Below are 26,908 nucleotides of genomic sequence, written 5' to 3'. Positions count from 1 at the left end.
TGTCACATTTAACTTCTAAGTTAAAGAGGTCTCTCAATAGCCCTAGTTAAGCATGTTTTATACAAGGTGACCAGCATCCCAATTGGCCAAATTTGATTAGACTGGGTATTCGCACTTGACACAGAGTCACAAATGTCCTTGGGCCTCCAAAAAAATAATAATCATATTTCATTCTGGGGAACAGAAATAGGAAGAATAATATTTTGGGGAATACATATAGCAGTTGGTGCTGGGAAAAGAAACAATAAGGCATACAAAAAGTAGTACAGATGAAAAGGGAGTTAAGTAACTTGAGTGGTTCAACACTTCAGTGAAAATCAGAGGACTATGATAACTGAGGTCCTTGGAGCTAATTGTATCCAGATTCCATGTCTGAAGGCCCAATCAAATAAATTATTGCTATTCATAGATTATTGTGTAAGCTCAGCTTCCTGTTTTGAAATTTATAATAAACTCGAATTATTTAAGAAGTTACTGTTCCAAGGCACCAAAAGCATATATTAAAGCACTTTTAATGGCCTATTTTGAATCCGATGCATCTGAATATCTGATATATATCTGAGTATTACATACTCTGTCTGCTTACACAGAAGATGCGTAGAAGCAATAAACCAATGATGCAAAAGAGTGAATGTAGTTTTCAAATACAAACAAGTATAGGTAGAAATGATCAAGAGAATCTGATTCACACACACACACACATTTACACATATTCCTTCATATTCCTAAGCTAATCTTGATCATGCCTATAAATGCAATCAAGTGTAGTTAAACCTCTCATTGATTTCCTTTTATTTGGTCAACATGATGCCAAGTACTTGGCTTATGTTAACCTATTATACAGCTTTATCGTCGGTAACTGGGTTCTTAAACTGAGATATACAGTCCATATGTCTACCAATGATTATGAATCAGCACATTATTCAAATATGCTCTTTTCTAAAACATTACACATAAAAATAACACCTGTGCAACCTCTATATTGAGCGAGCGTGACTCAGGGAATGTAATCATCATGTTTTTTTTTTTTTTTTTCGTCCTATTCACAGTTATTTGTTGGGTCTAGTTTTTGCCCTGTTCCTGGATAACAAACTCCAGTCATACTATTCACTGTTAAGTGATTTTAGTTCCTCCAGTGAGTAATTAAAGTGTTTAGTGTCATTTAATAGTCAGAACTATGAACTGTTACCTACTTTTTATAACCATCTCTAGATTGGGAACCTTGTAGTCAAAGAAGGGAGCATAATCATTTTCTTCTCTATGTGTTTCTATACCTTTCCCTCAGAGCTCCTGACACACCTCCAAGATGAAACAGGGCAAGTGAGGATAGATAAAGTGGGAGCAAAAAGTTCTCACTTGACACTTTCATGAACTGGCTTGGTGCTCTCTGAATCTAGCAAGAGTTGGCAGCTGAGTCTTCCCCTTGTTCCCTCTTTGTGGATTTTTTTGTCTCACCCTCTTCTCCCTCTCCCCTCCCCCAAGAGTCCACAGAAGTAAACTTTGCAGTAGGCCACCCATAAAAGTCACCTCTTCCTTCTACATTTTTATCAGCAAATAGCTGGTCCATATCTTTTCACTTAGATTTCTCAGGTAGAAGTCAAACACTCTGTGTGAGGTCTGTATCAAGTTCTTCCAAGTAGTTCTATTAAACCCTTTTTTCACTGGGCTTTAGGCTTCCTCCTCGAGAAGAGGTTGGAATTTATACCCCCACTAGCAGATTTCTCCAAAAACCCTCTTTATTTACTCTATTTCTTAGCTTCTCCAGTCATTTCTTAGGATCATCTAAGAATTTGATATATCTTTCTTTCATTTTTTTTAATTCAAGTTCTGCATGCTGACTCTAATTAGAAATTAATATCAACTATCTTCAACCTTCAACTGAAACTGAGGTATCAATAGTGATACTTTAACATTTCTACGGTATCCAGTTTCATAGTTTTCATTTATTTAAAAATAGAACATAGCATATTCTCTGATTAATTATAATTATATATAGTAGTATTTTATAATTATATTACAAATAAAATTATATTTATAATGTTTTGAATATAATTATATGAAAAATCTAAACGGTAAGTAAAATAGTTTTCAAAATACATAATATAATTGATCAATTAAACAGAGATCCATTTCTCGCTTTTTTATACATTCATTTTCTCCATTAGTAAAATACTTAATGTCTGCTAGATAATAGGAGTCTAATGGTGGCAAAGTAAATTTGGTCCATTTCCTCATGGAATCTGCAGTCTAATCTACTATAAAAATATCTTTTATATTTCATGACTGTTAGAACATATGGCAAGAATTGACATAGTTTTAGAGCACAGGCAGAAATGGAGACCCAATAGAGAGATAGTAATTGATGAATAAAATAGTGGGCCAGTGAGAGACCATAACTGATGATAAATTGATAAAAAATAACAGTAGGAAACTGCGATGTACAGAGTTAAATTTACAATGACTTAGTTAACACAGGAATTCTTAGTAAGACATGTTGTTAGCATGACTTGGGGAAGGACTGTCTTTGGATGAAGAAATTTTTTTTGGAGAAAGTTACTGTAAATGTATTTGTAACAAAAATATTTTTAAAGAAAACATTTATTTCAATTTAAAAAAAACTGTTTTTATTTGAGACAGAGCATAATTGTGTTCATCCACTGAATACTTCCTGGAAGTATAATTTCTGGTGGTTATATTTTTGTAGTTAGCTTGAAATATATATTTTGTTAATGTTTGAGTTTAAGAGAAGAATATAAGTGTTATCGTCATGCAAATCCTAGTCCAAGGAAAGTAGTATTTTTTATTTAATTATATATTTAAAATTTTAGAGCTAGCTGCCTATTTGAAAAGAGGAAATAAGTCAGTCTTTAAAGATGTCTGCAATGCTGAAAAAAATAAGACAAAGAAAGCGAAGGGATATATGGAGAGAAAATAAATGTGTAGGCTAGTTAGTACACAAAATGCATGCCATTAAGTTCCTTATTATTTCAATTCAAATTTGACTCGGAACTTACTAATGCCAAAGTAAAAGAGAAGCAGTCTCGGTTACGAGAGTCACTGTGTCCATAAATTAAAAACTAAGCAGTTGCTCAGAAAAGAACATAATTATTTTTAATGTTAAGAAGAAATTAAACTCATGGATCCTTTTCTAGAAAATACTCCTAGAAAATGCTTTTGTAGTACAATAAATGTCTACAATGAAGTTATAGTAGACACAGTTTTATAACATTCTTTTATTTTCTTTCTCCTCCCTCTCTGCCTTCCTCTCCCTCTTCCTCTCCTCTTTCTCCCTTTTAATAACATCCTGTGTCAGTTAGATCTATTTCAACAGACCCCAGGGAGGTAAAGTCTTCAGGATGAGTTCCCCAGGCTCTGAGTCAATAGCCTTCGGGCTGGTTCAGCCAACAGGACAACTGGTAAAACACTGCAAGGGGGGAGGATGGGAGAAGCTGTGGTACTTCTTACTCTCTGTCTTCAGCTGTGTCTCTGTCTGAGACACGCCCCCCCCACACACACTCAGACACATACATTTGTGTATGCAGAAAGTTCCAACTTCTACCAACTTACTCCCAACTCCCTTTGTTTCTCCAGCCTAGGTTCAGTAATGGTTTCATTTTGTTGTTAATTTCTGGACTGCTCCAGTGTCTCCAGAATGGATACTCAGTTTTTATCACAGATAAAATTTCTCTGCTTTAAATATTCAGTTTTCTATTGTCCTGGTTGGATACTGACTGATATAATAACTCATTATATTACAATGGATATCTTTCAGGTCAACTCAGTATGAACAATTTTACATTGGGAAATACCACAGAAAGTGTTATCTGCATATTGAATATTTGAGGATGCTTACGCGACATGAATAGCAAACACAGAAGAGGGTAGGAAACAAATTCCAATTAGTTATTCCAATATGATATTCATAAAGAGAATAATAATTCGCCAACATTGATACATGTGATATTTTAGCACAGATTAAAAAATCCATTTTCAGTAGGTATTTTCCTTAGAAGATCCCTCGAAATAAGCACATGCTTACATCTTGGCTGTAATAAGTCAGTGTAACCCAGAAAGAATACACTGGAAGAGTAGCATCCTTTCCTTTACCTACAAAGAATATTCATATGATTCATCTATGGCTATCTTTTCTCAACAAACATAAAAAATATATGTGGAGGTTAATATCTAATCTTCCCCTTACAGTTCCTCACTTAACTGAACATGTAAACTGGGGAACACTTTAGAAGAACATATATGATAATCTAACAAACAACAAAATTTTCAAGTTACCCATTGATTATATGACATCAGTGGAGTTTTTCTCAAGAACTCATAATTAAGACCTGATAAAGAATAGTTTCTTATCAAAATTCAACAGGTTCTAGCTAGACAAATCGTATGCAAACTTACCTTAAAAAGAGAGGTCAGCTTTTAGAATTGTCTGATATATAAAACCCAATGTGTTTCAATAAAAATGTGCTCATTAGGATGCTCAGGGATGCAGGGGACCAAATTTTACCAGTGCTTGTCTTAGCTCCTGACCATAAGAGATAATTACTTCTGCCCATAAACCAGGTGTTCTTTATTCCGATGTCATTAAAAATGCAATCATATGGTTAATGCCTTAGTTTTTATTACATGTACATCCACCAGTCTTTGAATCTCACATTAGCCTACCTGGGCATCCCAAGAGGGAGAAAATGCACTGGCTCAAGTCTTTTAGTCTCCATGGTAGCTACAGTTATTATTATCAATTAATAAAACAGCATCATAAATTTGTATTACAGTAGCATAAATCTGAAAATGTGCACCCCCTCTATGAAGAACGTGCTGGTAAGTTATGTTTATCAGCTTGCAAAGATTAACTTTAAACTATGATCACCAGTTCGCTACTCTCTGTGAAACACCTTTCCCAGGAAATGCATCCCACCAACATCCATTTCTTTGATACCTACCTGAAAGACTTCTTAATGTCTTCTGCTTGGATTGTCTTGAGAATCTCTTGGTATAGTTGAAGATCAAGTGTTTCTGAAGATGTCGAATTTGAAGGGCAATTTTCATGTGCATAATAGCCTATCAAAATTCCAAAAATAAATAATATGGTGGCTGTACAAAGTATTTTTAAAAGGCAGCAAAAGTTGCAGTGGTTACTCTTTGGAGCAGATCTCGTATAATGGGTAGCATAGTCAGACTCTTCCTGAAGTCGCTGAAACCTGCCTTTGGGTGAAGTTGCTGGTTGAATGGAATCAAGATTGAGGTCTGCAGTCTCTGAGTTCTCCAGGTTCTGATTCTCAGCACTGTCTAGCTGGAACTGGTCAAAGCCAGGTTCTTCCAGTTCCTTTTCCATGTCCCACTCTAAGTCAAGAGCAGTGGCTTGAAGGTCATCATTATCTAAGTACTGTGAATGTCCTGGAGCTCTCTGATCTGCACTGACCTTTTGATAGGCCATCTTTTTACCTGTGAAAATAAGGGGCATAGAATTTCTTAAAATAAACAATAAAGAAAACACCCAGAGTGAAAATAAAACAGTAAACTATATTATCTATCCATAAAATTTTCATGATTAAAATCAGCAGAAATGCATTGCCCCTATAGAAATATCATATATTAGTTAATTATTTATGTTTTGGTATTCATGTTACTAAAAGAAAAGAATACATAAAAAAAGAAGAAGATATTTAGTGAAATAGCTCATGAGAGAACAAAATATACACACATATACACACATATACTAGTAACCTTTGCAGCTCAGGAAAAAAAAAAAGTACAGTTACAAGTGCACATATTACAATAAAGGCAAAATTTAAGCTTACACGTTTTCAAAATCACTTTTAAGAAAAAACTAAGGGCAAAAGCAATAAAACTGCTATTTGATAAGTTAAGGGGGGAATAAAAGACACTGGGATAATTTACATTACAAAAATCAATTTTTAAAAATACAAATTTAGGATAAGAATAGGCAGAACAACAAATGAAGTAGCAGCTCTATAGAAATACAAGCAGTACAATCTGGTACACTGCATGGTCATGAGTAAATAAAAGGATTGGAAAACTTTAAGGCTACCACACAAGACCAAGATGTTCCATGGAAATAGTGACGCGAATTATCCTGATGCACTGAACTTTAAATACAAGTCTGGGATGGCATTTATCCAAAGAATGAAGCCTTTCGCCAGGCTAGGAAGGTTTGGTTTCATAACCTTGCTACAAGAGTGACAGATGGAGGTTTTTCTCCCTACATAGTTTTGGATGACAGTTTGTTGTATCCTGCAGAGTGGTATTGGAATAACTAGGCTAATTAACTACAAGTGGTCTTCGATCTGTATTCAGTAACCCACTAGTATGTTATAGTTGAAGATTAAGAGTATTTGTAACAAAATATTCTGTACATTAGCTATGTCACCCCAGTTGGACTCTAAGGTCCCTCACTATGTTTCCATGTGCCCCACTGTGGGCAAAAAACAGAGCTCACTTGACACCTGATCAGCCAGCTACCTGAGGGCCAGTGGTTGACAAGTGAATGCCAATAAAAAAGATACAAACAAGAACTTCGTGAAAGGGAGTAGCATTATGCACAGAATTATGGATATGCACAGCTCCAATCCTGGCTGGTAGAAGCTCATATAAATTAAATGTTATGAATGTTTTTGAAAGTTCAAATATGGGTAACTAATTTGACAAAGGAGTCAAAAACATACAATGTAGAAAAGAAAGGCTCTTCATATAAATAAGGTGCTGGGGAAATTGAAATGCCACAGGCAAAAGAATGAAACTAGACTGTCATCTAGCAGCATACACAAAAATTAACTCAAAATGGGTTAAAGACAAATATAAGACCTGAAACAATGAAATACATAGAAGAAAATGTAGGCACTAAACTTATGGACCTTGATCTCAAAGAAGGTCTCATAAACTTGACCTCATAAAGACGGGAAGTAAAAACAAAAATAACGAAGGAAACTACATCAAATTAAAAAAGCTTCTGCACAGCAAAAGAAACCATCAACAAAACAAAAATCCAACCAACCAACTGGGAGAAGACATTTGCAAGTAATACATCTAATAAGAGACTAATATACAAAATATTTAAAAAACTCAGACAATTCAACAACAACAACAAAAACAAACATTCCAATTAAAAATGGGCAGAGGACATCAACAGAAACTTTCTCAAGAAGACTTATGGAGGGCCAACAAATATATGAAAACATACTCAGTATCTATAAGGAAAATGCAAATCAAAACCACAATGGCATACTGCCTCACAGATGTTAGAATGGTTATCATCAATAAAACAAGAAATAACAAGTGTTGAATAGGTTGTGGGGGAAAAAGGAACCCGTGCACACTGCTGGAGGAAACGTAAATTGGTACAGTCAGTAGGGGGAAAAAAGGTAGGAAGTTTCCTCAAAAAATTAAGAACAGAGTTATCATGTGACCCAGTAATCCATCTTCTGGGTATCTACCTGAATAATTTACAAACATTCCTTTTTAAAGATACGTGTACCCCTATGTTCATTGCAGGATTATTCATGGTAACCAAGACATGGAAATAACCTAAGTGTCCTTTGCTAGATGATTGGATAAAGAAAATGTGCTACATAAATACAATGGAATACTACTCAGCTATAAAAAAGAATGAAATATTGCCACTGCAACAACATGGATGTGTCTTGAGAGTATCATGCTAAGTGAGATAAACCAGACATAAAAGTACAAGAACCATATGATTTCACTTATATGTGGCATAGCAAACAGAAAGCGATGAAGGAACAAACAAAACAAACTCATAGACATGGACAACAGTACAGTGGTTACCAAAGGGGAAGAACGGTCGGGGGAGGATGAAGAAGGTAAAGGAGGTCACATATTTGGTGACTGAGGGAGACTAGACTTTGGGTGGTGAGCATGCAGTTCGATATACAGATGATGTATTATAGAATTTACACTTGACACATATAACATTATTAACTGATGCCACCCTAAAAATTTAATTTAATAAAAAAGTTCAAATATTAAACTTTACAAAATAAAAACTGTAATTATCACCAGATTTCTCATCTGCTACATATAAACTAGGATTTGTTCTTATCTAGCATCAATTCAATAAATGAATATCTAGTCCGCATCAGTAGTGTGATAAGCAATGAAGACAAAGATCAATGGGTCCTTATTTCTCAAGTAGGGAACAATTCAGAGAAACAAAAGCATAAAGAAAAAAGTAAGTCAAATAAAATATGCAAAGTGCAAAGGAGACTCAAGAGTGAGTGAGTCTACCAGAGAATATGGGAAAAGACTTCCCAAGTGACCTCTGAGGCATTTTTGACAAGAGAGATGGGGTTAACTAGGGTAGACCAATGATGTGAGAGGAAGACATCTAGGCAAGGGGAAATCTATAAGCACACAGAAGAATGAGAACACATGATATGTGGATCAGCTGAAAAACCAGATTAGTATATTTTGGCAGAAGATGGAGCACATGGGCCAGAAAAAAATGTAGGAAAGTTGATAAATTTCTTGGGCAAAAGGCTTAACTTCTATGCAACCCAGGATCTTCATCTGTGAAGTGAATACAATAATAATATAAAGCCCACAATGCTGTAATTAGAATAAATTGAGACACTGAACCTAATATATCCATTGAATATTGTATGAATTAGAAAGACATTTCTGGTATTAGAAGAGAGGGGATGTCAAAGATTGTTGGGAAAAATAAAGTCAGTTCAATAAAGCAGAACAAATTATATAATTCTGCAAGACACTGTGAAGGAGTGGAGGTTGCTTGATATCCATGTACATACATACAATAATTATCGTAGTTTGATTTTCTTTTAACATTTAGTCTAAATAAAGAGACTAAAAAACATTTTTAAAGCACACATGACATGCCAGCTGTTATCATGCAGGTATTTATTTGGTACTATGTATGACAAAATAGCCCCAGGAATAATTCTGCGGACTCTTTCTTTTGACTTCCCTCTTTCCTGCCCTCCCTCCCTTCTGCTTGTCCTCATTTCCAAAATGATTCAAGAAAATGCAGTATTTGAATTCTATCTTTGGTCATATCTAGACAAGCAGAGAAAAGGAGTAACAAGTAACGAATTGAGTTAGTAATAATTATTCAGATTGGTTGGGGCGATTAACTGATAAAGTATTGAAATCCCACTTGGTTAAATAAAAAAATACTAGAGGAAAGAAAAAGCCTGAAACAAGTAGAAAGAAAGAATCTTTAAAATCTATGATCTAACCTTCTCATATTACAGAAGTAGAAACCGAGATCCAAAACTGAAAAACTCCATTAAGATTGAGAAAGTGTATTTGGGTAAACGCTTCTTAAGGTGACTGTGGTTTTATAAAGATATAAGACTGAAAGGTTGGCAGTAAACTAATGTTAAATGCTTCACAATTCAATTTATTTTAATGTACATTATAAAATACTGAATTTTCTTAGCACCGGTCAATGTTCTTCTTGTTTGGTTTAAACATCAATACATTCCTGCTACCTTTACATGATACCATATTTATTTCTTTAACTATTCAGTTTATGTATTATTGATTAATTTACCTAATATTGTCCCGATGTGGTTTTATTGATTTTTTCTCTCTCATTTTAATGAGTTAGAGTCTCTTTTTCTAAGGTTTTTTTTTTTTTTTTCAAAAAATAAATTGTAGAACATGGTTTATATTGAAGGAATACTTGGCACATAGAAGTTACTATAAAAATGTGAGTTCGCTATTTCCAACCTCTAATACAAACATCCAAAGTCATTTCTCTGCAAATCACTTAAAAACCACTGCAGTGATGAGGCAGAGTTTTCATTTCCAGTTTGACAACAGTCATTCCATCACATGGACATCAGCAATTTAACGCTTTTCAAATATCAGACAGAACCATCAATTAGAATGTAATGCAGATACAGATATTAACTCCTCATCATGATGGATATCTGCCTGACATCCTTACGACGACTTTGGACTCATCACACAGTTATAAATTTTCACTAAATTCACCCTTACTCGACTTTGGACTAATATACATTTATAAATTTTCACTAAATTTTATCTTCGAGGAGAGCAATATTTGGGTCAAAGGCAGATAGAGCCACTTGATGTAACAAAATACGAAGTATTTTGGAAAAATTATCAAGAAAAGTATGTGATAGTATATACAATGAGGAATTTAACCACTTATTAGTGTGAGTGTATATTCAATTCCTTAAAATTATCTCGCCTTAAGGAAATAGCATAGCTTTTGCAAAAATATAACATAAATCTCTGCTCTAACAGTTCTGTTTCACTTTATCTATCTAAAATAAACTCCGCAAAAATAAAACTGAGTAATAAACTATTAAGTAAATAAAAGTTTGATAACATATTCAATTTTGAGTCAGCACAAATTATTTCATAAGTCCCACAAAGAATGTAGTTTTCTTTAAAATACCTATGCCCTATGAGACAAGTAAAGGACAAATCACATTTCTTTTACCAGAATGTTTCAATTTCCAAGTGCAATGAAAATGTTATATTAAAGAAAAAAATCTTCAGCAAGCTCAGCATGTATCATATAATTATACCATTCAAACTTCATATATCTTCTATTACTGGTACACAGGGTTCATTTAATTTATACTGTCATATCGCTTTACAGCTACTCTATGTGGGTAATTTCAAAAATACATGTAGCAGATTTTAGAATCTACCACATGAATCTTTCTCTAAAAGAGATGTACTTTAATGCAGACTGGGTCATAGAAACTTGTGACATTTATTCAAATAGAAAAATCTGTAACATCCTTATATTCTATGTTGTGCCACTTGGTCTTTTTTTTATACAATGAAATTTTTATGAAAGGTAGAAAATATTCTCCATATTTTCAACATATCTTATTCATTTAAGTGACATCCCTTCTCACCCAGGTCCACACCATAAGCTAAACTGGTTTTAAAATTCAATATACTAAAATATTTTTTATAGTGAGTAGTTCTCTTTTAACTATAAAAGATATGTTTCAAGACCCTCAACAGATATACCAGGTGCCTGAAACTGCAGATAGTATAATACCCTATATATACTCTTTTTTCCTATAGATATTTATGATAGTTTAATTTATAAATTGGGTATAGTAAGAGATTAACAAAATAGATTACAACAATATACTGTCAAAAAGTTATGTGAATGTCGTCTAGCTCTCAAACATTTAATTTTTGAAAAACTTTCACTCACAACGTTAGAGTCTTTTCCATTTTAACTAAACACTTATCATGCACTGTGGTTGTAAATCTTGCAGTTTTTTTTTTTTTTTTTGAGGTGCTACAGATAAAACAGCACACACATTTCTTCACAATTTCACAAACAGAAAATTTATTAACATAAATTTTAGCAACCACAGAATTTATATTCTTTCTCTTTCCTCATTTAGAACTTTCACCTTTTTACTTAAAAGAAGCATATTACAGCTTCTCTTTGGCATATCTGAATTGACAGCATCCCCACCCTTGCACTATGGCCATTTTTAAGTAAAATAAGGGTTACTTGAATACCAGCACTGTGATATCAAGATAGTAGATCTGATAACCAAGATGGCTACTAAATGACTAACAGTGGAGACGCTGGAGAAAGGGTTGCGTCACATTCTGGGCAGGACAAAACAGACAGCAGGAGATTTCATCATGCTATTCAGAAGGCAACACAATGTAAAACTTATGAATTGTCTATTTCTACAATTTTTCATTTAATATTTTCAGACCACAACCGATTGCAGGTAACTGAGACCATAAGAAGCAAAACCATGGATAAAGGAGGACTACTTTACATTTATTCCTTTATAGGGGGGGTAGGGGTAGGGAAAGCAGCAGATAAAAGTTAAACTAAAAAGGTATTTTTTTCTATACTATGACAGGTTTAGATCAATAAACAAATTTGTATTCTTACTGAGCATACAATTAGTTTAAAAATAAATTGATACTTCTAAATGCTTTATTTCACACATTTTTAGTGGCTAAAACTAAGTAAATGATATAGAAATAAAAGATGAATACAGAAAAAGGCTAAAATTTTAATATATAAAATACAATCTTTGGTAGCTGCAGATGTGGCTTAGCACAATGGAAGATGAATATTTAGATGATAAATACATGTTAACAAAAGTTTCACTTAATAAGTTATACATTACTAATGCCACTTAGAAATATAATCAGAGCACTGTTACTTTATTGCTCAACAACCACAATGAGAGAATTTATTACATGAATGCCTGACTTTCATAATCTCTTAGTAGGTTCCATAATCAGACTAACTGGTTCAAAACCTAGCTCTGATATGTACTAAGACCAGTTACTTAATATCTTAATGCTTAGATTCCACATTTGTAAAATGAAAACAATAATGGTGCTGCACCTGTAGCATTACAAATAAGTAAGATAAATTATTAAAGGTGTTTATAACAAGTCTCATTATCAGCAATCCACTAATAATGGATCACTGGAAAAATTCTATAGAGTTTAAGAACTTCTAGAGTGATCCTTTAAGGTACGGCCTTGATTAACTTAAATTATGACCAGAAGCCTTAAATGTCAATGACAAGAATGAATGGGAAATGCAGTGGTCTATTCAAGCACTTTTGAGAGTGGGAAGCATCTGCTAATTATTAGTTATGATTCAGATAGATAAGAGTGAAGTGTGGCTAATGTTTATATAAAAGTTATTACATTTGACTTACAACTACCAATTCTATATCTTGTTATTACAGAGTTGTTTCTTTTTAGTCTGTTTACAAAAAGAACAACAGAGCTTTTCCATAATGCTGAAGAGTTCAATTTAATAGTTCCAAGAATTAGTAATAATTAGTCATGAACAGGAGTTATATATGTCTGTTGTAGAAAAACACGTTTGTCATAGGTTGATTTGACCCATTGACTATGATAATACCAATAGTATATAACTTGGTATAAAACACTATAGATATTATTAGAATTAGGAATACATATAAAGACTTTCCTACTTGTAAAATGTATTTTTCAAGTAAAATAAATGAATGAATTTGGTAGATTAACTTTAAAATATAAAACAGAATCTCAATTTCCTATGACAGTTCTATGATTGAATCTTTATTGTACAGTGGGAAAAAAATATTCATATAGCATTTCCCGAAGCTTTGAACATCAACTCATTTGCTGGTTTGAGCGAATTGATTTTGAGGTAAAGGCATTTCTTAGAAATGTCAGTGCATCATCAAAAGGCATTCATTATGCACCTTTGTGCAGTATTATTTTAGATGCTGTACTGGTGAACTATATGAGTGCTCAGAGGAATTTTAAAATTTAAGAATATTCCTTATAGGCTAAAAACAGTTGACATAAATTTTTCAGTACTAACCTAGTTTGTACAAATAAAGCCCATATTTGTGGAATATGGTTTTGTTGTTGAAAGCTTTAATGGCTTCGATTTGAGAGCAGGGCAAAAGAGAAAATTATAAAAACAGTAATTCAGAAGACTCTGTTCTCTGACTTAATTTTCAGTATAATGAGATTTTTTTTTTTCTGTCTGGTTTGTTGAAATAGCCCTGACAATTGCTATAGTGTCTGTAAATGCAGTAAGAATTTCTTATTTAATTGCAATTTTGCATGTCAACTGCATATAAGAAATGACAATAATTATTTGTTGTTCATGCTTCACTAATTGAATAGAGTATATATAAAATAAGAGGAAACTGTTATCTGTGCTTGATTCTTAGGGGGAAAAAAAAGTCAAAGTTTACTCTTAAATGGATAATAGCCCATTGAATTTAGTAGATAATCTAGCTAGAAAGTGTAAAACTACTTTACACTGAGGCCTGAGTTACACTGATTGTTAAATGATATGTAAAAAGTATGCTTATAGGATGCCAAATTAATGAGCTATAAATTGCAAAATTCAGTCAAAACCATTTGAGAAAAATTATTTGATGAAATCCAGCAGGTTTGTGTAAATTTGTTTTATACAGCTTGCATATGTATGACCACCTGGTCAGTTCCCTGAGTGGGCTGGCCTTTCTTTAGGTACCTGCGTATGTATAATCACAATTACTGTGTGCAACACATTCTAACTGAATGGTTAGTTGAGCCCACCTGAGTTTCTGTATTTATGGCAATGTTTTTCAATATTAGAATGATATAATTTAATTTACCATTTGGCAAACAGAAAAATTAATTTAAATAAACTAAAATAATACAGAGAACACTCTATGTGTTTCCTGAACAGGTAGTTTGAACATTTAGTATTTTTAGACTATCTACTATGGGAGTTTAATTCTCACCGACATCATAAAACTTTCTACTTTAGGATGTGTAAACAGTTCCTGTTACTCCTGCATGGACTCTTCCTGGTCTGTTTTGGTGTCTGATACTACCTAGATTCTAGAGCATGCAAGCGTGCGTGTGTGGGTGCGTGTGTGTGTGTGTATTTGGCCTGGTCATAATTTCCATTTACAGTAAAATCTTTAGAAGTATTTATTTACTTCTACAACATGTACGTTCCTTGCACCTTGAGAGTATTAGAAGTGGCTTACATTAGAAATGCACATAGGCAAGATAAATGAAATCACCAACATGTAAAATAAAGAAGATTGGAGGAGAAGAAATTCTAATAGTCTAGCTAAAGAAAGCCACTATAATTGAGTTTTGATGTAGTTCAGAGTTTCACCGCAGTCAGGGCAAAGAAGGGCATCTATGGAGTCTTCAAAGTCCACCAGCCTTCTCCTAATCTCACTTTATAACAGGTAAAGCTGTCGGTCTTGACTGAAAGTTTGTTTTTAATTTTATTTCATCTAAGTTATCTCTTTTTGTACTTGTAGGTTTCTATGTACGGGAGATACTTTTCTCTATCTAGCCAGAGAAATATATGTCTCATTATCTCTTACACTTAGATTTTGATAAATAGAAATGACAATACTAACATGTTATCCAAAATAATGTGCTAAGATATAAATTATTGAACCTTAAATGAGCCAGGACCTACTATAAAGTTCAGGCTTTACATACATTATTCATATAATCGAACAATAAGTACTATTATTTCCATTTTACAGGTGAAGTATCTTAGACTTACCACTTTAGTCATCTCCCCAAGTTCTCACAGCTAGTAAATGCAAGCAGCTGGAGTATCACACCTGGCCTGTCCAATTCTAAAAGATATTCTTATAAAAATTGCAACGTTTAGACTCCCTACAAGCCCCCAAAGCTGGCAGGATGTTAATAAATTCAGAGATCTTGTTGGTTTATTCATCTCCAGTTATAGAGTCTCCATTCTGAATTGGTTCTGCCTCCATCCTTAGATCTGTAAGAGCTGCTCTGACTCCAGGACCTGAAAGATCTCCGTTGTTTGCTCTCCACAGCACCCTGGCAGGCATCAATGTTTCCCGGCACTGTGGTTTTGAATAAGGGAGAACTGCTTCCAAGTATATAGCTCTGAATAAAGACCACAACCTCTACTTTATGATCTCTTCTTAGCAACACTTTCAACATTTCTCGTTTCTCCTGCCACTAAGGGACAAAGGCACAACAACTCTGCTTAGAACTTGAAAACTACAGTTCACATTCAACCTGCTTCTGACCTGTTTTCAGCTATTAAAACCCTTTGGCCCATCCTGTGCTACTCCCTACTATGTCTGGTTTCCACTGGTCTGAGAGGGCTTTGAGGGTGTCAAGAGTTAACACATCACTACAATCACCACTTGGCTCTTTGAGCGCTATCTGCCAGGAGAAGCCTCTTAGCTTGGTAGAGAACATAGCAATTTTTTATCCTTTCAGCCAGCGTGAATGATCTTAAATTGCTGCTTTTTGACTATTGCTGCTTTTTGACTATTGCTGCTTTTTGACTATGGCTTTCTAGGAAGAGATGAACCTTTTATCTCCATGAGGCCACTAGGCACTCTAGTTTTCAAAAGTAATGTATTGGTTTACTTTTAAAATCTCTTTATTCTTCAAATAGGATCAACAGGTTTCTACAAAGAAGTGCTTTATTCTAAAATTCGCATGACTATGTTTCCTAAAATCATAACACAGAAAGGCTAGTTGAGGTCAGTGGCAATCCAACAAATGTACCCAGAGTCTATGCTTTTTATTTACTGAAATTGCTCTTTTCTTGCTTATTACTTTGGGGTGTTATTATGGAAAAATATCAATATGGCATGATACTGTCATTAACTAATGGGAAAGGAAGCATCCAAGAAAAACACTTTGGTACAGTATGTTTATGTTCACTTAAAATTCAATTAGTAAAAAAAAACATGTACCATATGAACCATCCTAAACCTATACTGTGTAAACCCAAGAGTAAGATCTAAATGTAAAAATTTAGCATTCAGTTTTCAAACTGTTAGATAATGACTTAAAGAAAATTAAAATTGGTAACTTGACCAAAAATATAATGATAAGATTTCATTGGTTAACAGAATGGTATGGTCCTTAGAAGACAAAGATCATATATATCAATTCATTTAATCTTAAGGCTAAAAATTAGTTTAAGTGAATTATGTTTTCCTAAGTAGTAGGAATGCATTAATGGTAAGAAAACTAAGAAAGGTGAAGCTTCAATTGACAATTGAGGACAGAATCAATATTGAAATACTTTTCAAGAATTATCTCAAGCAACATATGAAAAGAGAAACAAATTGCTGTTCTTTCTTACTTCTAAAGTGCCATATTCATAAAAATACATATATCTGAAACTAAATGAGAATACGTTCTACTATATTTTCTTCTTGGCCCTCCACTGATACAAAAATGAAATTTTATCTGAAAAAATGTGACAAAGCTATTTTAAGGTAGAAAATTCAAGCTCTTTCTATAAGTGACCTTTCTTTAAGTATGATAACAGTAGTAACTGTTAACCTTTTCAATAAAAAAAAGAATATATTAAATTGGAAAAAATAGGATAGGATAACAAATACTATAGCATTATATTACCCTATATGACAATTTGGCATTAAGAAGTTAACTATTATTACACATTTACATATATGCATACTAATAGCATTGGGTAAATAAAAAAACTAAATAATTTTCTAAAACTTATATTGGGCATTGCTTATGTCATTTATATTTAATTTATGAACAGGAATATTATAAAAAATGAAAGACTTCCAATGGCGCATAAAAGTAATGATGATATGAAAGTAAATGTCAGGAAAAAGGCATGAAAATACAATATTCACAAAGACATTAAATGTAAAACATTTAACAGAACTTTTATGTAATTGATACCATTAGAAGGTTTATAATAATGTATGCAGAATTTTAAAATTCACCCAAAACTTCAAGTTTTAATTTTAAATATTATTACTTTACCAATATGAATTTTAGCTTCTTTTCTCACTGATTTTCTTTCTTTCTAAAATACATCCTTTTTTTTCCTTATCTTTTTGCCTCCCATCAGCCCTTCCCATTATTGCATTTTTCCTTTTTCTTTCTTATCTCAAGAACTCATTGAAAAATAGAATTCACCAAAAAGAATTCATTTCTTCTGTTATATATTATAATGCAATATCTTGAACTATAAAGATATCAGTGGATTTTTTAAAATTTGAAATGATGACCCGATTATCAAACCAAAGATGATGTTTTGCTCTAGCATTCCAAATACAATGAATCTTAAGCCTTCAAGATAAAAGTAAAACTCAGCTTATCCTTAGCTTGCTGCTTGGGAGTTCTATTCTCTGACACTCTGTGGAAAGACCTAAAGACCCTTCTCCCTAACACTATTACATGGAGTCCCTTCAGCTATTGTGACATGGGATTTCTCATTCCTTTCATCCTCCATAACTATAATCTGTATATAACATCCAAATGACTGTCTATATCTCAATCATATCTTAAGGTCCAAAGCATTCTTTTTCTTTTCTTTATTCTTATTTTTTAATCCTATAAGGGTGAAGGTCTTTAATCATTCTCTAAGTAATTTTAAATAATTGAGAGACTGACATGATGAAAATATAGTTTCCACCTAAAAAGGAGCATAATCTTTGTGGATATGGAAAAACAGAATTAGATTCAGAAAATAGAAACATTTTAATATAAGTTGTAAATAGATGACCTTGACTAGTTTAATTGTGCTAATGAGTATAGTATTAAAAAAAATAACACATTTATGTATGACTAGGTACCCTCTACTTACATTAATTCATTTAATCATCAGAACAACACCATGAAGTTAGCATTTTATCATCCTCATTTTATAGATAGGGGCACAGAAGAGAGAGAGAGTTGAAGTCACTTCCTCTAAATCACATAGGATTTAATTCCAGGTAGTATGGTTCTGTAATCTTGTTCTTAACCACTCTGCTATAACGACAGACAACAATTTCATAAAGAGATATGTTGAATTCATCCAAAAGTTAAATATATATATATATATATATATATATATATATATAATCACTTGATTTTTCGACAGCAAAGCTCTAAAAAAAATTCACCATCTCTATGAAGCTTCCTCAGAGTCTTTAGGGGAAAACTGAGACGAATAGGTGAATAAACTCACACATTCACACACAGACATAAGCCTCTGCTCCCTGGCCTCACGAAAATTACTTATAGTTTCCCCAAATGCACTTCACAGCCATCCTCATGGCTATTGGCTTCTTGCAATTGTGATTTTAATTAATGTAAAATATTTTTCTTTTCAACGGACTTCCCCTCTCTGATTCTGCTCCAAGAATTAGATATTATTCATATTTTTACTGCCCACAGTTTTCATAATTCCTTAACGATGTAAATTTTTGTTGGACAAAATTCATAATTTTGACAACCCCTGAATAATTAACAATCTCCTCTTATATCTATGTTATTTCAAGAATACATCTATATCTTAAAAGCAATTGTTTAAATTAAATGTGACAGCTCTTAAACAGGTGAAATAATAGTGTAATATTTATTTACTAAAGTGTTTTAAGAGAATTGTAGTTAAGTCATGAGTAACTTTCATAGAGAAGGAATCCATAGAGCCCTGAGCACCAAGAATTCTAATTATCCTTTTGGAGAAACCATGTGGTGAGGCACTGAGACCATATGGAAAAGAAACTGAGCCAAGGCATCTAAACCAAAAAGCCAATCATGTGAGATCAGACCAGCCACTAGGTAATTTCAAAAGCTTGTACAACAAAAGAACTGACCAGCTGAGACCTGCCCATTTTCCTGATCAAATAATGAGACAATAAAATGATTGTTGTTCAAAGCCACAAAATTTGGGGATGCTCAACAATAAATAACCAGAATACTAGTAAAGTTATTTTTCCAAAATTCAAATTTGACCATGTCACTTGACAGATTAAAATTAAAAGCCTATGAGGTGTTCTTTTTGCATTAACAAGACATCTCCTTTCCAAGGGTAGAAGACCTTTAAGCCAACCCTAAACTTCCATTCTGATTCCTTCTACTTCCTGCTGTTAAGCACATACTGCACATGTTCATCCTCTGCCTGGTTTGTCCTCAGTTTCAGATTCTTGAATGTAGTTAATTTGTCTGGTTACTTTTTATATTTGTAGCCTAGCATAGTATTTGAAGCTGCTTTGTAGCTGCTCAATAAATGATAGGCTCCAAATAGGCATGACGATTGAAAAGTATAGAATTTCAGTAAGGTAATTGCCATTTTATCAGCAATGTGTCTTATAGTAATTACTTCAGCTCATTAATTAAGTAATTCTAAGAGTTAATTCATGAATAAAGTTAAATATTGTAACTAAAGGCAGTTGATAAACTGTAAAATCTAACATAACTGCTATTGTTTTAAAATTATAAACTATTAGGAATCAAGAGAGCTAGATTTGAATTCTGAATCCCCAATTACTAGCTATGAACCACAGGGCAAATCACTTTTCTTCATAGGTAAAACTAAATTTGGGTGTGTGAAAACCAAATGAGATAATTCATAAATATATGCTTTAAGTATTATTTATCAATATTATATAATTAATGAATGATTGTTAATGCTAAATAGAAATTGTTTAATATAATTAAATAAATCATTCACATATACACCACTCTCAGCTACCCCAATCTCTGAATATTACTGGTGCAAAAAGGGAAAACCACAAGTGGATTTGCACCACAAATGATTGACTTTCTCTTATTCCTGAACAGGACACAATGCCTGGAATGAAGGGATGAAACGGAAGACTTCTGGGCTGCGTATCAGGTATGAAGATTGTACCTAGAGGAATGGAGGACACAGGAGCAGAAGGAAGAAGGAAGCAACCTCTGAAGAAGTGACCTCTGGAAAATCCATCCCAGAATTACCGACTTCAAGTTCCTTAGACCAGGCGTCCCCAACTCTCGGGTCACAGACTGGTATAGGTCTGTGGCCAGTTAGTTGGGAACCAGGCCGCACAGCAGGAGGTAAGTGGCTGGCAAGTGAGCGAAGCTTCCTCTGTATTTGCAGCCAGCTTCCCAGCACTAGCATCACCACCTTAGCTCTACCAAAGATCATCAGGCATTAGGTTCTCATAGGATCATTGGTCCATGCTGCCGAAAAATTTGGGGATTGCTGCCTGAGACATGTTATAAAGTTATTTACATTCGGAAGTGATGTCTGTAAAGTGGGCATGCATGGAGGTAAAAACAAAATCAGGTCCTGTATGTTAAGGTGCAGAATGTAAAGAGATCTGTGGGAGAAGATTAATCCAACTCCCTTCCTGCACATAATATATTTTAATAGGAATCTATCCAGCAAAATCCATTTAGCTATGCCCAGAATGATCACGACTTACTGTGTAGAGATTGAAGTGCCTCAGTCCATCTGCTGATGATATTTATTACTTTTTGGCACCTTCTACATATTTACCAAGTGTATGTAAAAGAAAGCCATGCTTCTTATTTCTAGGACAAAAACAGATGGTGCTCCAGCAGGTAATAATTTAATTAAATGGCTCCTAAAGCATGAACAAATTGTTCCAAAGAATAGAAAATATTTTTATTTATTCTTTAAAAATAGGAAGGGTAGAAAAAATCAAGTTTGACTTTTTTAATGCAACAAAATTAGAGTTTAGCAAATCATCTGTTCTTAAAACAAAGTGTTTTTTTCCTCTCTGCCTTCTTCCTAAATTGCAATCAAAATTGCCATAAATAATATTGATGTTGTTCATCAAGTTTCATTTATCATCTTTAAGAAATAAGTTCAAGCTAAAATGAAACATATTTTGATAAAGTTGCAATCAGATATTCTTGGAATAGGATGAATTTTTATGATATTCAAATTAAATTGCATAATGTACTTTATGAACTCAGGAGGAGAATAAACTACATATCTAACATTCAGTCTCTAATAATCAAAAACAAAGTCTTCCATTCCAGTTAAAGCCAGGAGGCCTTTTAAAAACCTCTGTCATACATGAATTAAAGATTTCATAATAGTAGAAAATAACAATTTTGCAGCATGATACAGTAAAGATCATACTTGGGTTAAAAATAGAAATGGGTATGAATCTCAGTACTGCCACTTACTGTGTGACTTTAGGACAGGAACTTAATTTTTCTAAGATTCCTTCTCCTAGTCTGTAGATACATACATGCATACAACACAGAATGACTGTAATTATAAGGTCAGTGGGAGACATCAATGGATAAATTTCAAGAATTTAACACAATTCTTAAGACAGAGTAAACATTCTATCAATGGCTGCCAATCATCATCTTTAAAATTAATTAAGAAACAAGAATATGTGTAAGTATTGTAGCTATCACATATAAACCAAAATATATAAGAAATAAGTTCAAGTAAATTACAATCTATCTGCAAAGATGAAGCAAACATATAGAAGTAAGCTGTAGGGTCTAAAATAAGAATTTAGGAATGGTGAAATTATGGAGTGTTTAAATGAACTAAATCTGTGTCTTGAAAAATGGATAAGGATTATGAATGAAGACGTCACTGAAAGAAATAATAAAGATGAACTCAAGCAAGAAATTGGGAATGTGTATCTGAATGTAGGAGTCAAAGCATGTACTGTCTTAATTGAGAAAATGGTATTTACCAGGGCCTGGTAGAACACAAGTTTAGATTGATGAGATAGGAAGGTGTCTACATATGTAAAAGGCAATCATTGCAGGATCTTCTAGAATAAAAACACCATGAGAGTTGTGTTTTATAAAATGATACAAAGCAAGGAAAGCTACAATATTATTGCAGTGAAGCAGGTTAACCAGATAACCCAGAGAAATATACAGATAGATGAAAGTGAAGATTAAAAGCATTTATACTAAACAATGATGTCTTTTACCAAAGTTGGGTTATTTAGAATTCAAAGTGTATACACTTGGGTTTATAAGTGTATGATCATTTATAATTAGACCATGCTATATTTATAATGTGCAATGTTATATTTAATACACACTTATACTAAATATATAATATATAATCAATTAATTTTATATCTTAATTGGTTATATTATAATCACGTTTAATATATATTATATGTATATATTAACTTTGCCTTGTGTGTTAAATGAAATGATGACAGCAGTGCATTTTCCACATTCATATCCTCAATCACCCATCTGTTACCAAAATTTTAACTGGCAAAATCGTTGGAAAGAAAGGAGGTTATGTATTGACATTGCTCTGATCCCTGCGTAAACAGAGATTTGCTATTGGCTGATGTCCCATTTCCCACCTGCAGTGGTGGACCCAGGGACAGGCTAGGGGATGTCAACCACATTCAAGACACTTCCGTTGTCTTTACACAATTTATTTCATGTCTTGAATGATGAGGACTACTGAAACCTATTCCAACAAAGAAGAGATCATTCTAAAGGTATAATTCAATCTTATATTTTCTCCTATTAAAAATTTCAAAGTAGGGTTGAGAATTTTTATAATGTTTTTTTTTTTTAAGTCCTAATGACAAAAGTTTTAGCAAAATTTAATGCATAGAAAATATTTATTAGGCATTAGACCAAGTCAAGACTTGGTTAAACATATTAAAATTTTCAAGGTGTTGAATCTCATTTTAATTTCTTTCCACCCTGATAAGCAATAATCCAAATGTTTCTGTGTGTTAAAATGAACTCCTGACTAAGAAAACAAACATTCGGGTTTCCTATAACCAAGATTACCTCAGATTTCAATGCGTTGTCTTCAAAAACTATAAAACCAGGTAGCAATAATCATGCCTATAAAAGTGTATATTGTGATATACAGTGGACCCCTGAACAACACTGGGGGTAGTGGTACTCAAGCCTTCACAGTCAAAAATCTGCATATAATTTGGACTCCCTAAAAACTTTACTAATAGCCTATTTTTGACTAGAAGCTTTATCAATAATACTCAATTATGTTGCATTCTGTATGTATTATATACTGTATTCTTAGAATAAAGTAAACCAGAGAAAAGAAAAAGTTAAGGAAATCATAAAGGAAAGAAAATACATTTACAGTACTATACGGATTTATTGGGGAAAAAATCTGTGTATAATCAGATCTGGTCAGTTCAAATCCATGTTGTTTAAGAATCAGCTAAGGAATTGCTACCAGCTTTGAGAGAGCAGATACTTTATAAAGACATACTCCAGTCACCTTACCGGTACAGCAGACCCTTATCAACTTGAACAATTAGGCTTAAATTAAGGTTGATAGCACATTTTCAGTTTAAGAAATTGGACCTTTAAAAAAACCAGGGTTAAGCCATTATATCCACAGAAATAACCTCTTAATACTTATTATAAAAACAGTGTATATTTCTGAAATATGTAAAAACACTCACTTCTACATATAACAGATCTCATAGTCACTAAAAATAAATTATTAAAGATATCAAACTCACCTAAGAATATCAAGAGTATGAGACACAATTTAAATGAATAATAGTTATTTTGATGTTGGCTCTTTTGCATCCTTTGTTTCTTCAGGGATCCCTCCCCTAGAGTTTCAGAAAGAAGTTTACATATTCATCTCACTTTGTTCCAGAAAATATGCATATAAAAAGTCACTTTCCCAAGTCTCTTCCTTTTTCAAAGGTTCAAACCTTTCTCTCTCTCTGACTTAGAGTTGTTTACTTCAACATCCCATCTCCCACTTTAGACCAAGACATTTAGAAAAATCTGGATGCTTATGTGCAAAAACAATTTAGAAAACTTGTTTTTAAATTTGTTTATTAAAGCCCAGTTTATTTTCTCCCAATATTTCTGTGTTTCAATAGATGACTGCAAAAGACAGAAGTGACAAAAGAAATAAATTGCACTTCCTCAACATCGCTTTTGTATTTTAAAGGACACCAACAGTAAAGTGAAAAGGCAATCCACAGAATGAGAGGAAATGTTTGCAAATCCTACCTGATAAGGGACTTTACCTAGCATATGTATGTGTGTGTATGTATGTATATATATATATGTATATATAAACTTACAATTTGATAATAAAAAGACAACTCAATTTAAAAATGGACAAGGGTTCTGAGTAGACATTTTTCAAAAGAAGGTATACAAATGGCTAATAAACACATGAAAAGATGCTGAATTTAATTAGAGAAATACCCATCAATTAGCAATGAAAGATTTCACCCTCATATGGGCAGCTATAATCACCAAAATACTAAAAAGTGTTGAAGATATGGAGAAATTAGAACAGTCCTATATTAGTATTGAGAATGTAAAATGGTACAACTGCTTTGGAAAGTATTCCAGTAGTTCCTTAAAAGGTTACACATTAAGTTACTATATAATCTAGCAATTCTACTTCTAGTTACATAATCAAGAGAAATGAAAATATATCTATACAAAGGTCTGAACACAAATGTTTCAAAGCAACATTATTCATAATAACTACAAAGGGGAAACAACACATTAAATGACGAAAGAATAAAATGTACTATATCTGTATAATAGAATAGTATAATGTACTGATACGAACTACAACATGGATGACTTCATTATGCTAAGTGAAAGAAGGCAATCACAAAAGATCACATATTGTACGATTCTGTTTTTACGAAAGGTCCAGAATAAGCAAATTTATAAGAACAGAAAGCTAATTAGTGATTACAGAGCCTGGTGCAAAAATATTGAAGGACATGGGAAGTAACCACATGACTAATAAATGGGAGCTTTACTTTTGGAGTGATGAAAATGTTCTAAAATTGATTTGATTATAGTGACAGTTGTACAACCCTGAAAGGTGTTCAAGACCATTAAATTCCACATTTCACATGGGGTCATTTTATGGCATATGATTTATATTTCAAAGAAATTGTTTATAAAAAGAAAGTTTATTGCAAACTCTTATTATTCTTCCTCTGCCTTTGCTGTAACTTCCTTTCCTAAAATCCAGCCGAAATTTCCTTATTTCTCATTTGTTTCTAGTAACAGTGGTAATCTATAAAGAGTAGAGACAAAAAGTTGGCAAAAATGTACACAGAAGAAACCATATATTCCAGATGCATTCCAGGGAAACTTTCAGGTGGGAAAATGTTTTACCTTCGAAGTCTGTTGTCCATTGGTGAGGTTAATGATTCCTCCCTTTCCTACCCACATACTGATGTTTGCTCATTAAAAAAAAAAAAAAAAAAAAAAGCACACTTACACTGTTGTTTGTGAAAACTAAAGTGTCTTCCTACATAGGATGTTAGACTCAGTAGCATTTTTTATTTTTTTAAAGAGCAGCTGCCTCTATTAGTAAATATCCTGTGCCAGAGAATTGGATTGCTAAAATTACATTTTTAATAATACTGCTAAAGAGCAATCCTTATCCACATGCTTAATAATGTTAATAGAATGGTAAAAATAAGGGAGACTCCAAATTCTTTATATTTTAATTTTTAAATGCCTTCATGACACCTTTAGGAATAGGAATCAAAGTGAAAAATTTCCCATCTGTAATTTTCTCTGACTTCCCATTCAAATTTTAAAAGACAACTCTTTTATTTCAGAAATGTAAATGCTGGCTAATAGAAATGGGAAAAGGCTGGGTGCTGCAGCTGTTTTGTGTATTTCCGCTGAATATGTTATTGTTGTTTTCCTTTCTGCTTTGCTTTTCCTTTCAGACACCAGAACATTAAACAAAAAACCACACTAAAGGTTATGTTGATGTAGAAACAGCCAAATTTCCAATGTTCTCCCCAATTGTTTTACACATTTAAGGCACAAAATGTTAAATAAACTGTGAAAATAAATACTCCTTGTTGATTTCTTAAAATACTTCAAAGAATTTAGTCTAGACTTGTCACTTGAGAAAACACTGAAGAGTAGATTTTAATAAATCCATTTAACTTTACAGTACATCTGCCATTTAAAAACATTTTTTTTTCTTCTGAACACAACTTAATGAACCTTTAATTTACCTTCATTCGGTATCCACTGAGGGTAGTTAAAAGACAAAGTCTTAAGTCAATGGACTTAATTACAGTCATCATATGTTATTATGTACTGTTATATAACACCATATGCCAATTATCATGGGACTTTAATAGATACTGATAATTACCACACGCATATCCCTTGTATTACAGACCTACATCTGAATAATATCTTTGAAAATACAGTGCTTTTAAAAGCTTTTTGCATTTGAGACATCGATTGTATAGATTTCAAAACTAAATATCGTGTTAAGTAAAACAGCATGAATTGTTCTCTAGTTATGTCTAGATATTAGACTATGTTCCAACTTATAATCAGAACTTCTAAATAAAACAAACACTGCATTTAGACATAAAAACACATCAAGTCTAAAGTAATTTATTTTAATATTTTATTTAATAATTGAATATTTATTTTAATATTTGACTTTTTAAAAGATGAGGCAAATGACAATACAGGATATGTCTGGCATTAATTCATGAACTTTTAGAGGATTTATGTCATTCCCCCAGTTTCCTGTCCCGCTTTTGACAGTAAATTCACCTGTACTGTTTCTCCCCTGTGTTTCTTAGTCCTTAATTCTGCTCCC

The 26,908-nt window shown here is 32.9% G+C and overlaps 1 protein-coding gene across 2 annotated transcripts in view; it reads right to left on the bottom strand.

Annotated features, from left to right (window-relative positions):
• NAALADL2 (N-acetylated alpha-linked acidic dipeptidase like 2) overlaps positions 1 to 26,908 on the bottom strand; it is a 798,563-nt gene that overhangs the window by 601,000 nt on the left and 170,655 nt on the right. The window contains exons 1-2 of one of the 2 annotated variants that reach the window (XM_016156436.2): positions 23,793 to 26,663; positions 4,956 to 5,457 (exon numbers count right to left, since the gene is read on the bottom strand). In XM_016156436.2, the coding sequence (XP_016011922.2) occupies positions 4,956 to 5,457; positions 23,793 to 23,862 (572 nt within the window). In that variant the 5' untranslated portion in view covers positions 23,863 to 26,663. Of the gene's footprint in view, positions 1 to 4,955; positions 5,458 to 23,792; positions 26,664 to 26,908 lie in introns of those variants that run through there. The other variant, XM_016156514.2, reaches the window with a different exon arrangement.

This window comes from Rousettus aegyptiacus, unplaced genomic scaffold (genome assembly GCF_014176215.1).
Source record: "Rousettus aegyptiacus isolate mRouAeg1 unplaced genomic scaffold, mRouAeg1.p scaffold_m13_p_4, whole genome shotgun sequence".
In the NCBI taxonomy this organism is placed as follows: domain Eukaryota; kingdom Metazoa; phylum Chordata; class Mammalia; order Chiroptera; family Pteropodidae; genus Rousettus; species Rousettus aegyptiacus.
This window is presented reverse-complemented; position numbering and strand designations above follow the sequence as displayed.